The sequence below is a fragment of the Asterias amurensis genome, chromosome 4 (genome assembly GCF_032118995.1).
Source record: "Asterias amurensis chromosome 4, ASM3211899v1".
Taxonomy (NCBI): Eukaryota; Metazoa; Echinodermata; class Asteroidea; order Forcipulatida; family Asteriidae; genus Asterias; species Asterias amurensis.
In genome coordinates this window covers 16,382,498-16,396,148 of record NC_092651.1, presented here as the reverse complement: position 1 = coordinate 16,396,148, position 13,651 = coordinate 16,382,498, and the positions used below count along the sequence as shown (strand labels likewise).

The following is a 13,651-nucleotide window of genomic DNA, read 5'->3' as shown; positions in this document are numbered from 1 at the left end:
TATTCTTAATAAATAATAATAATAAGAATAAGACTAGTAATGCGCACATATCCACCCTGCTGGGTGTTCAAGGCGCAGTAAAAAAAAAAAAAATAAAATAAAATAAAAACAGCACAAAGAAAAACAGACACAACAAAATTATTCATTGAAAACCTGTGACATAAGATAAGTTTTGAGAAGAGACTTGAATTTTACGGTACAAAGACAAGACCGAAGATTAAGTGGTAGAGAGTTCCAGATGCGTGGCGCCAGCCAGTTTGCATACCTCTATCTAGTTCATCTACATGTTGGTTATTTAATCTCTGTTCTAGGCAAGTGAGTTGTTCAAGGTGATCATTTTGTAGTTCACTGATTTGTTCCTCATTGCTCCGTCTTGTGTCCACTAACTCCCTCTGGATGCAACCAAGCTCATCCTCTTTTTGAACTACAAACAAATCAAAATCAGAGGGAAAACATTTTCAGTTAAGCAAGATTTTATTTTGAGAATTTTCACATTGCAAAGGTACAGCTGTTGCATGCAAGATCTGGGCCCAATTTTGTGGCTACGCTTAGCCTTACCATGCAATTCTGTTCTTACAGCGACCTGAAAAGCACAGTTTAAAAAGTGCTAATAACAATAACAACATAATAATTATTTGATTTATATAGCGCCTATTGATGGATGAATAGATAAATAGTTTATTAAAAAACTGTCCTCGCAGCACAAAGGCTGAATTACAACAATTTTACATAAATTTAAAAATTGAAATTAAATAGGAGGCAAATTGGAAATAAAAACTAAAAAAATATGTGGAATAGTTTAGCCACTCCCCTAAATTTACACATTGAAAATTGCACATTGAAATTGAAATTATTTTACTCAAAAATATAATTTTACTCATTAATATAAATCGCTAGGTTCTTTACAAAGTATAATAAATAAAACAAAAGTATTGTAATATATATTCATTTTAAGGCAAGTTTGCCCCAATTAAGGCTTTAATCTACTCTTGGTACAGGGATACAGGAAGAAAAATATCTGAGATGAAAATAACTCAGGTGAGCTGAAGGTAGAACTGATACTCCTCTTAAAAAATAGATGTTGGGATGTACTTTTGAAGGACCCAATCACTAACAACCAAAGACAAAAGATTCATACCTGTAAGGCTCTTTGCATCTTCAAGTTGTACTTCAATTTCTTGAATTCTCGTCTTGAGGTATGGGTTTGCAAAGGCATCCAACTGAAACAGACACAAACAATGGGTGCAAAATATTAAATTTAAGATGATTGTTTTGGGGGTTTTTATTAGACAATCTCCACAATTTTTATTAAAGTACAACAAGTGGACAAAAACAAGTTAAACACTGACAAGAATCATAAAAGATCTATATTTCCACTGTGGTCCTCTGTATAAAAATACAATCAAAAATGCACTCAAGAAGATAAAACACTAAAAAAAACATGAATGACAAACTTGTTGTGTGGTTCAGTGTGGCAGGAGATTCTGTGGCCCTCCACCCCCCCTCCCCTTCTAGGAGATTCTGCCCCCCCATACAGTGAACTGTGTACAAACTATACTTCTGCTTGAATTTTGACCCCTGCATTCCCTTGAGCAACATTATTTCCCAAAACACTAAAAAAAACATGGATGACATTCCCCTTCACGATCAACATTATTTCCCAACACACTTCATACCATATTTGGCAATTTTCCATTTTGGTTAACTACAGGTTGACCTCTTTGCATGCTGTTTCTGATCTCAGACTATGCCCTCTGTAATTGGCCTCTTGATCTAATAAGTAGCAGAAGGTTCATACACCCATGAGAACAAACTTGCTTTGTGGTTACGATGTGGCAGGAGATTCTGTCAAGATTCTGTCGATTCTGATAATGCCCTCTTTTAAAACAACCTCCTTCAGCTCAACATAAAATGATTCCCTATTAACCCAGACCAGTATTGTGCAGTCTTTCATATCCACAAAAATAAAATGCTAGAAGACATACACGACGTACATGTATGCACAGTCAAAAAAATCCCTTTAAGATACACCCGATATATCCCATCAAGTTAAAGGGTCTAGGTACTTTGTACACAATGTCCGCAAATTTACATTCAACTTAAACAGTTTGAAGATAATGATAGCTTAGTAGAAAGCTTCCCTTAAAATATTACTTACTGGGGTGCTGTATTTTTTGAGAAATGAGCAAAACAGTGTCACAAAAATATTTTAGTTTCAGTTTTAGCATGTAAAAACGTATTAACCATTTACGGTATTTTACCATAACAAACCCTAACTGGTTAATAAATTTTTACATGCAAAATAATTTTCGTCTCACTGACAGACTGACACGAAAATTGTTTTCATGACATTGTTTTACTCATTTCTCAAGAACTACATCACCTCAGCAAGTAATATTTTAAGGGAAGCTTTCTACCATCATTATCTTCACACTAAGTTTAATGTAAATCTGTAGACATTGTGTTTGTGCTAAAAAAAAGTACCCAAGTCCTTTAAGCCACTAAGGGAATATCACTTACTAACAACCAAGGTCTTCACAATAGTAAATGGTCATGGTCAGAGCTAAGTAGGTCAAAGCACAAAGCCTTAGATTTATTTCAAGTGTTCCCCAAAGAAAGCCTGCCCAAAGGAATTTTAAATAAGGTAAAGAACAAGGACACCTCTGTAAACAATGCAACTGTTTCTAACCAATCTTAAAGGCACTGGACGCTGTTGGTAACCACTCAAAATAATTGTTAGCACAAAAACTTACATGGTAACCAGCAATGTAGAGCTGTTGATAGTAAAACATTGTGAGCAATTGTTCCCTCTGAAATAGTTTTTGAGAAAGAGATAATTTCTCACTCAAATAGTTTAAAAGACTTCAGGCCTGAAGCCTTTTATCTCAGGCACAAATTCTGCAACAAGGGAATTTTGTCCTTTCATTATTTTCTTGCAACTTTGATGACCAATTGAGTCCAAAGTTTCACAGATTTGTTTTTCTGTGCATACATGTAGGGATACACCAAGTAAAAATACTGGTCTTTGACAACTACCAAAGGTGTCCAGTGTCTTTAAAGCCACTGGACACAAAATAGTTTTTCGCATAAAATCTTACTTGGTAACAACCAATGGAGAACTGTTGTTTGTTATGCATATGTTGAGATACACCAAGTAAGAATACAGGACAATTACCAAACGTGTCCATCAGATTTCACGAAACGCTAGGATTAATCCCATCTCGAGTTAGGACGAGTAACTTAGGACGGGGTCAATTCAAAGCGTCCTAACGGTTTTCGATACGGAACTTAACTTGTCCCAAGTCCTAGGATTAATCCTTAGTTAAGCCCGGTTCATACTTCCTGCGAATGCGAATGCGATGCGAATTTTGGTGACGCAACAATTGGTATGCGCTACGTTTCCCTCTGTGATGCAATGAAATTCGCATCGCACGAAGTATGAACCAGGCTTCTCGAAGAGTTTGGTGAAATCGACGGCAGTGCCCTTAACTTATGCATATTGTAAGGTAAGACCTACCTTCTGTGTGAGATACTGGACTAAGATGGTCATAGCTTCAAATCCCTGCAGTCCTGACTTGAGATTCATCTTGACCATGTTTAGTTCCTTAGTTCTGCCTTCACACAGAGCCTCTAAGCGCTTTACATCAGCATTAGCTTTGACTAAGAGACCATGGTCACTAGTTGGAGATGGGCTGGAACGACCCTTAGCAGACTTAGTGGCATCAGCTTCTGGACAGAAATCAAAGAGACATTGATATTGAAAACAGGAACGCTGTATATTTTATTTAAAATTATTACATGTTTCTGTAAAAATTGAACTACCCAAATAAGAAATATAAACACAAAATACATAAACTTCATTATTTATTCACTGCAGTGAGTCAGTGATATTTAAATTATATAAAAATGTTCCCCTCTAAATAAAGGAGATTATTTGTCATGAGGTCACGCACCATTTTTTCTTCTTGTTAAAACAACACAGGAAACATGAGTACCTTTTAATGTTATGGTTTAAACTGATTACAAGTGAGGTTATCTCTTAAATCTGACAACTTGCTGACAAACACCCAACAATCCATGCTACTGGAGGATGTTTTTACAATAAAACAATCCTTCCTCAGACCCATGTGTTTTCCTGGATGTGGGTTTTGGGGTTGGGTTGTAGCTAGAGACATCACTTCTGAATCTCCCATAAACAATGACTCATCAAATCAAAACAAAGCAGCTCTGCATAAAGATGTTGTCTAGAGCCCGTTTTACACAAGAGCATTTTCTTGCTAAAATGTAGCATTTTACAAATAATGTACAGCGTGTGAAAAGTACTACTGTCCAAATTCTCTTGCAGAATCTTGTCAACCGAAAATTTTACAACCATGCTTCAAAATTAAGCAAGGGTCCCCAGTTAAATTGCTGTTGTGTGAATAGCACTTAGTACTAGCTGCACGTTCATGTTTGTTGTTGCTGTCATTTAGCCTTCGAGAAAGACTCTGCTAGGGTTGAAACGTCAGGCCATTAACTATATTTTGCCGGTACAAATATTTACAACATGAAAGTAATAAAGTGTTCATTTATTTGTATAAGGCCAACTGCGAAAATAATGTTTCAAAATAGAAACAACACTTTTTCAAATACAACCCAGCATCCCAATGACCCCACTACAATACATCAAAAGCAGACAACTGTGAATCCTGATACTGTAGCTTTCCTTATTCTCAAATTGTGTTCCTAATCTTGAAAGAATGTTAATAAGTATTGCCATCATGTAAAATTATGCATTTGTTAGACAATATTACTCGCAATAATATACTTCAATGTTTCACATCATTATAGCAGCTTATTTAGTTCTGGCCATTTTATGTACAAAGGAGTTTGTTTGAACAAAGTTATATGATGCTTCTTGCCTTTGACGATTAATGTTTGGTAGTCACACAATTTTGACTGATCTCATTTCATGGTTAACGCAATGTAAATCTCTTTTTCAGTAGTGATGGTTCTGAAAAGAACCGGTGGTTAAAGAGATATTCACAAAGTAAACCTCTCTTAGTTGTACTTCCACAATGCAAACTTTCAAATCCTACTAATCACATTTTGATATAATTTCATTCTCCTGAAGTCCAAATGTGGAGAGCAAACCAAACAGCTCTTCATTCTTAGAACAGCAAACACTTCTTCCAAATCAGATTTAACCAAGTGGTACCAACAAGAATTATCCAATCTTTGCGTTTTTTTTATAGTAAATCTTTATTATAATACCCACAGCCACACGGTATATCAGCAACATGAACCCAGACATTTTGGGTTGCCACTCGCACCGCAATGGTCCGCCGTAGAGGTGACGATCCTTTTGAGAAATGTCGGTTCATTCTCCACACCATCAGGATGTCGATCTACAAGTGGAAACTCCTACTGAAAGTTGATCAGTTCAGACAACGGCGCCAACTTAAAAAAAACTGCCCTCCTTCTCGGAGCTTGAAAACAATCAGCTCATCATAAACTCAGCTTTCAACTGAGTGTTTACCACTGCTTAGTGACAAAGCAGTTTCTGAAGATTCTCAAGTTGAAAGATTGACAAAATTGAGTTGAAAGTTTGACAAAGTCAAGGCTCAGTGAGTGCTGCCACAACAAATCACAGTGTCAAAGAGTCTCATGGCGACTCAGAAACTAAAATCCTCAAAAAAAGGAATACAAACTTTCCAAGTGATTGGAACAGGAAATATATAATCAAAGCTATTTCTGCGTTAGACTAGTTACTTTGCATGTGTGCAGTTCTTCTGCTGTATACATGTGTCTTACTTTGACATATACGGGTTACAATGTGCTGAGCGTTTGTGAGTAATAGACACAGGAAGAGGAAGCTGTCACAAATGCAGTGTCATAGCAACAGTGTTACATGACGGCCATTGTTGACTGCTCCAGAACATAATCGATTGCAAACCAAAATATGTAATGCCCAAGATACCTGGACCTAAAAAAACCATGATACTGGACCTAGACAAGCAATGATGCAAGGCGGTCAATAAACATTTGGGTTAATTGAAAAAACAAGAGATAGATGACCGCTGCTAAAACATAGGATTCGAACTACCTCTAGCTACCAGGTAATCTCGGTGGTCTATAGTTGGTAAGACACTGCTCTAGAATTGCAAGGGGCGTGGGTTCGAATCCCACCAGAGTAATAGCTTACAGATGATTTTTTCTTCTTCACAGGACTCAAGAAAGGACTGAGTATACAGTGCTACACATATTGGTGTAAGGGTAAAACCCAAATTATCATTTAAAAAGAGACAAAATTCATTTTCAAGAAATGTTTGTCTAAATGAAAAAAGAGAGTATTTAAGAAGCATTCTACTGGTGGACTTGGAATTTAAATTGCAGTGTATTTCAAAGAGTTTGTGGCAGCTGCAACTTGGAACGGTAGATCGATGAATGCAAATATCATCAACAACAAGCGGCAGAATTTGTTTTACTCCCTCATGGCTGCCTATATCTCAATATTTCAACAAAACACGTCTATCCAAACAACTGCAAATGGAAGACGAGTCTTTACAAGAACTAGCCTAGGTGTATCATATAGTAGCTACAAATGTATATGACACCATATTTGATATGGCTCTAGTTTAAAGGCACTGGACACATTTGGTAACTGTCACAGACCAGTCTTCTCACTCAGTGTATCTCAACATATGCATCAAATAACAAACCTGTACAATTTTGAACACAATTGGTCTTCGAAGTTGCATGAGAATAATGAAAGAAAAAACACCCTCGTTGCACATAATTTATTGTGCTTTCGAATGCCTAATAAAAAGGCTTCAGGCTTTTGATTTTTTTTATATTTGAGTGAGAAATTTTGAAAACTATGTTAGTTCAGAGGGAGCCGTTTCTCACAATGTGTTTTACTATCGACAGCTCTCCATTGCTCATTACCAAGTACATGAAGTAGGTATTGATGCTAACAATTGTTTTGAGTAATTACCAATAGTGTCCAGTGCCTTTAAACTGTTCAGGGCTTTGCACTCTGCTCCCACTGTAACAGAAGTATCTGGGCATCTCATATAATATGATAGGATCTGAATCAGGTTACTACAACACACACGAAGGTATCAAATGGGTAATCTCAAATCAAATAGGGCCACCATCATGTACCAGCTGAAGAATTTCACAAAATGTAATGAATTATGGACACATAAAACATCAGAGATCAGGCTTGTATTGCTTTGTTTCTGAAATGGCAAGGCCACCAATGCATTTTCTCTTTGGTAAAGGGCACCCTATGAGGAAATAGTAAATTTCTACTGGAGCATTTCAAGGGCACCAAGGCAATCAACAAGGGCACCAAGGCAATGCCTATAGGGGGCATGCATGGCGGTACCTCATTGCCCATGTCAAGTATCAGGCCTGAAAGCTCCAATGGCAAGGTAAAGGTACAGGCATATGTATTTGTCAAAAACTTTAAAATGTCACCACTGATCCATTGTAAGTAAAAAAAAACCGACCAGAATTTGCAAAAATAAATAAAAAAATTGTGCCTTTGACCAAATATCATGATGACTGGACTGGATTGTCTGTGTAATACATGGAGACTATCCATTAGAGGATTATTATTATCAAGGGATGCTACACATGACAAGACCTGATAATGACCCCTTGCGGTCAACTCAACACAGGAAATGGTGACAGTGTTGGGGACTGTGATTCACTGGTACTATACCACAAGGCTGTTGCATGTAACAGTTTTACACAGTGGTACCAGCTGTCTGACACCCAGACATCACCTATTGACTGACACATTGATAATTGGTGGTTGACCCTTAGCGAACTGACTACTCGTGCCTGTTGTAATGAGAGTGAAAGTGTGTCAGACTTCTGCAACAAAACCCTGGACCTACTTGTAATTTCATAGAGCTGCTTTTTAAAAGCAGAAAATACTGTTTATTTTTTGGGGCTTAGCAGAAATGAGCGGGATACCAGTCACAAAGTCTATGACATGGTATTTTGGCTGGTAAACCTAATCTAGTAATTAAGCATAATTATGTTGCACTTAGCTACTTTTTGTGGTTTAGCAGCTCTACAAAATTGGACCCAACAAACATGACTACAGTTGGATGAACCAGAAACACTTTGTGTATAATCTTACTCCAGAATTCTTAGTTCTTGAACAAGCTTACTTTACCAGGGACTACAGTTTATCCTCGGGTCCAACAAAACAAGGCATTGATTGCACTTGCCAACAAAAGTTGAGAATTGAAACTACAAGAGCTGACATAGCATGCGACAAGGCAGTGGTGCAAGGTAAATATTGGCATGAAACGACAGGTGAACTGGACAAATGCCAGAAACTCTATCACATCATCATTCATGTGGTTCTTGTCTCTATTAATCTGATCGAAAGAAAGGAAAAAGTATGACCAATGCAGGATATTATCATGTGGGAACTGAGCCAACATGATTCTGCAAACCTTAGGTTTTTTAAAGAAAGGTAAACATAAGTTTTAAATGCGCTCACTTTCTTCAGTTATCAGTTTTGAAAGAACATATTCCCAAATTATTAGGATTTCAGTAAACGCAATTTGCAAAGTTTTGTAATTAGATTGTTGAATTTGTTGTGTTTTGATGTCAAGACAAAAAAAAAGAAAATTGTCCTGAGATCGAAATCAATAGAGTATTAATTTTTTCCAAAATTTAATCAACCCCCTCAAATAACAGTTTCAGATTTTTTTTGTTTGCAGTGAACTGAATACCTTTGATGGAAGCTGCTTATATGAAAATCAATGAATCCCGTGACAGGTGCATGCACAAATCCAAGGAGCTAAATTGGAATACCTTTAAATTGACTTCTTTTTCAAACTGAAATTGGATGCCATGCGATGATGAATCACAACATTGACATTTAAACTAGAATTAATCCCTGTGATTACATTGCCCTATCACATCGGCAGGTGCATTCGTTTACACCTGCAGCAATCCACTAATAATAGATCCCTAAAGGTACATCTGGATAATACCAAGGGACTATAAACTAAATGGGTGGACCTGATTTGGCTTGGCCCCGATTGAAACAATTAGGTATATAACTATGGGCTCCATAAAGAAACTTGACTATGTCTCAGCTAATGGTTGTCTTCTGGGTTTTTTTTCCAAAATAAATTTCCTACAGGTTGTAATGTAAAGCTTAAGGTCCTCCATCCTTCACTATTTGTATTTGCACAAAATCAGTTAGCGTAGATGATCTTTCAATTCAATTAAATTCAATTCAATTCAACTTTACTGGTCCTACCATGGAGGAAATTCACTATGCATACATGCAGTACAGGACAAAGTTAATAACACACAAACATAAACAAACTCTTTGAAATAAATAAGATCTGTTTCGGAGCCGCTAACAATTATCAACATTTCATTTTTAAAAGCGTACAAACTGTACGCTTGGCGGAAGGAGGTTTTCGGCCCCCGTCGTTTTTCAGTTTCCTAAAAAAAAAAAAAAAAAGTTTAAAAACATAGCTTCGTGGCCCTTTTGCATCATTAGATAAGACGCTTTAATACCTTTCGAAAGTCAGATTAGCTGCATCTTGTAAGCAGGAAATTACGACATTATACTATTGCTAATGTGTTTGAGAAAATTCGCATAAGCAGTCCTAGACCATCTGGCAGGAATACATTACGATCAATATTTACAGCAATCCGTGACAAATTTGTACTTTAACAAATTTCAATTAGAACCTGCTTCCTCGGCTTACCACAAATAATTTAGCACTACAATGAGACCAAGTTCAGGTCAATAAGAGGTCAGTCAAGTCTTGCAGCAACAAAAAGCATAGTGTAATATACGCATTGTCCTTTCCAGATACTTTGAAGAAATCGATACTGTATACTTCAGAGTCTTATTGTGTAGGGCTCTTAACACCTTTTACATGACTGATGTATGAGGTAATTCAAATGAAAGATGTTTTTCTCTGAATCTAAAATTAGATTTTTCATTGTAAGTTCTATTTTGATGACTCTAGGGTAATAAGTTACCAGTTAATACAGAAGTTGCCATGACAATAAAAATAATAGTAAATAGTTCTTACATAGCGCAGTTCACAATTAGTCCCCTGGTTATTGGGCCAATGATATTCCTTTAATATTTCTTAGCTCCCTGGGGAATATACAGCCCTGAGCTGCCATGGCACTCCAGTGGCTTTTTCATCATACACAATATACTCAACCTCTACCCTCACAGGTACCCATATACCCCTGGGTGGAGAGAAAGCATCTCGCTCAAGGTGTCACACGACTGGGATTCGGTGACTAAGCCACAAGAACTTGTATCTGATTCTCTAAACCACTTGGCCATGACACTCTAGGATAGTAGCATTTCCACTTTAATAATTTCTTTTATGTTTTTGTCTGAAACTATAATTCAGCGCGCAGTTTTCTGTGTTTTTCAGAATAGAAGCATATTTGCAGTAACAATTCTTGTCATCTACTAAAATAAGTAGGTGAGAGTTGAAAATAAAGCTATAAAAAAAAATAACTTTTCACTTCACTTCTAGAGTTCTGCTTGGAGAAAATCACCCCCAAACTTGTGTTAATCAGACAACATTCTGTGTTCTGCAAGCAAATGAAGTATACACTATCTTACCTTTACCAACAGAGGGCCTCCTTGTGACATTTTGATGTGTAGAGTCTGCCTTCTTGTTGGGTAGCAGAGAAGTTCTTTGCAGTCTTGTAGCACTTGTACGTCTCACCGGTGCTGTATGCATCAAAATAATTTTTTGTTAGTCTGACAGTACTAATGGTTGCTTTACAATGTGACACTGTCACTGGGTGCTTTTAGATACTGCTCCAGACCTGGAATTTCATTTTTGAACATGTTAAAAGGGCAAGGCCATTTTCATTTTGCAAAGGGCACTTCCATTGGAAAATTAAAACTTTTGGCACAAAGGCAAGCACAAAGGTCAACAGAGGCCCCAAGCCTGCTGTTTCTAAAATGTTTCCTTCACAACCTCTGATGATGTTCACAACTCGTTGTTTCAAAATTAAATTTTCAGCACAACAACTGGTTCGAAAAAGGGTTCATTACAGTTTACAGAAGCTTAAGGCTTTAGTTGATATGCAAACTAAATCCTTGAAAAGGTCTTGAAATCTACCTGCAGCTGAAGTCTAATCACCTATCACTATGACCATTGTTATCTAGGCTAGACATGTATTTATGTGTGCAGGAAACCAGAGGTTTAAAGCAGGAGGTTGATGTAGTACTTCAAAGATATGGAGGACTGCCAACATATGGCTAGATGGCTCAGTTGGTAGAGCGTCGGCACGTTAATCCGGAGGTCGTTTGTTCGAGTCCAACTCTAGTCAAATTGTTCAACCCCAAATAATTTTAAATTTACCCAGTCAGTTTCCCTTGTGGTTTATAATATTTGATACCAATTTAGAACTCACACCAAAGTGAGTACAAAAATATTTATCTATGTATATATGTTATCCATCATTTGCAAGATTTGTATGTGAAAGCTCAATACCTTGTAAATTCCTGACACCCTGCTGACTACAAAGTAAATCAGCACATACATGTCCACAATAAATATTCTACATTGAGCATGTATTTATTTTGGGTATGAAGGGAGAAGGTACGGAGTCTCCTGTCCATGCCTAGAGCAAGCTAGTCACAAAGTGTGACTTATTAAGAACTCACTCCATGGTAGTGAAGTTAAAAAGGCAGTGGACACTATTGGTAACTACTCAAAATAATTATTCCCATAAAACCTTACTTGGTTCTGAGTAATGGAGAGCCGATGATAGAATAAAACATTGTGAGAAACGGATCCCTCTGAAGTAACGTAGTTTTCAAGAAAGAACTAGTTTTCCACGAATTTTATTTCGAGACCTCAGAATTAGATTTTGAGGTCTTGAAATCAAGCATCTGAAAGCACACAACTTCGTGTGACAAGGGTAATTTTTCTTTCATTATTATCTCGCAACTTCGACGACCAATTGAGTTCAAATTTTCACAGGTTTGTTATTTTATGCATAGTGTTGAGATACACCAAGTGAGAATACTGGTCTTTGACAATTACCAATAGTGTCCAGTGTCTTTAATAACAAGTCCCCAAAACATACATTGATACCTCATCATACCTATACACATCCCGATAAAAAAATGACATGTTACACTAAACCTTTGATCCATACCATCCTGCTATCCTTAAATACCTGTCATTTGTCCCACTCTGCAAGCTGTCTATCCATCTGTCATCATCTACCCCTTCCCTTCTACCCATACCACCTGAGGGACATCATATAACACTAGTACACTACCACACCCAAAATAAAAACAGTTCCTGTCTACCCAAATGTCAGAGCTACATGCACCCCTTCAACATAATTCATAGCCATTTGGTATGGAATGTGACTGAAATGTTATATGAAAAGGTATTAAACACAGTACCTGTATGATATTTGCAACCCCCCCTCCCCCCCCCACAAAAAAAAAAAAAAAAAAATGAAATCAGACTTTAGTAGGAAGAATATCATGCCTGTTAACACTTGGTCCAAAAAAAGAGTAATTCTTCACACTTCTTGTGTGAATTGAATCAAAAAAAATGTGACAGCAAAATATCAACTACGCAAAGCTAATGTGAGGATTTTGAACAACTTATAATTTAGATATCGGAAAAAATCAAGGAGATTCTACCCTGTAACTCAACACTTGTTAATAAGATAAATAAATACAATATACATTGTACGTGTATTGATTTTAAAGTCCTTTAAGAGGCAATTACTAACACAATACCAAAATACAAGGACAAGTACAATGGTAACATCATTCAACATAATAACATTAGAAGGATTATGATTGCCTTGTTAAGTTTGCTGCTTATCTCCAAACAATAGCTGGATAATTCCTAGCTGAGGTCAAAGCTTAGTTAAGTTTTCTATGGACCTTTAATCCAATAACAATGATCCTTTAATGGACTAATTCTTACCAGCATCAACAGCTGTTATCCCATTGGTTAATGAGCTGGATGGCTGAGAGTCATTCTTGGACTGGTTCCCGTCAGACTGTTTACCAGGAAAGCCCTTATTAGCTGCAGAAGACTTGACCAGGGATACCGGTGCGGGTCGACTTGGCCTAGAGAAACTGAACGTCTGCAATCGAGGTGGTGGATTTGAATCTTCTGTAAGAATTGAAGAAGAAAAAATTCAAGTTACATGACAGGTAACTTTAAAGTGTGGCAGTATAGGGTCATACTAAGGTTTCTAATCTGCTAATTACTGTTGGTTGGAATTTATATCCAAAAGATTTTAAGAAATGAGTGAAAGATATGTTTAACCATAGATAAAGTCCTTGCCCTTTAGTTAACAATCAGTCACTTTTGATTAATGCGTAGTAATTTTGACCGCGTGAGGGCGCTCTCAATAGTATTTTGTATCACTTCCGGGGGTAGACGCACGTCGTCCTGCACAGTTTGGTATGAACGAATATACCCCCGGAAGTGATAAAAATATGTTTGAGAGTGCCGTCACGCGGTCACAAAATACGGCGCATTCATTGTCAACTTTTAGTCTACGAGTGGGTCATTTGCAATGTCCATTACAATAACTCTTGAAATGTAAACAACAAAAACAGTTAAACTTTTTCACACAACACAGAAACAGCAGGATG

At 36.9% G+C, this 13,651-nt stretch overlaps 1 protein-coding gene across 6 annotated transcripts in view; it reads right to left on the bottom strand.

Moving 5' to 3' along the window:
* LOC139935762 (uncharacterized) overlaps window positions 1-13,651 on the bottom strand; it is an 84,980-nt gene that overhangs the window by 13,005 nt on the left and 58,324 nt on the right. For 5 of the 6 annotated variants that reach the window (XM_071930328.1, XM_071930332.1, XM_071930333.1 and 2 more), the window contains 5 exons: window positions 12,972-13,163; window positions 10,625-10,735; window positions 3,518-3,729; window positions 1,139-1,220; window positions 266-424 (listed from right to left, as the gene is read on the bottom strand). In XM_071930328.1, the coding sequence (XP_071786429.1) occupies window positions 266-424; window positions 1,139-1,220; window positions 3,518-3,729; window positions 10,625-10,735; window positions 12,972-13,163 (756 nt within the window). The remainder of the gene's footprint in view (window positions 1-265; window positions 425-1,138; window positions 1,221-3,517; window positions 3,730-10,624; window positions 10,736-12,971; window positions 13,164-13,651) is intronic. The other variant, XM_071930329.1, reaches the window with a different exon arrangement.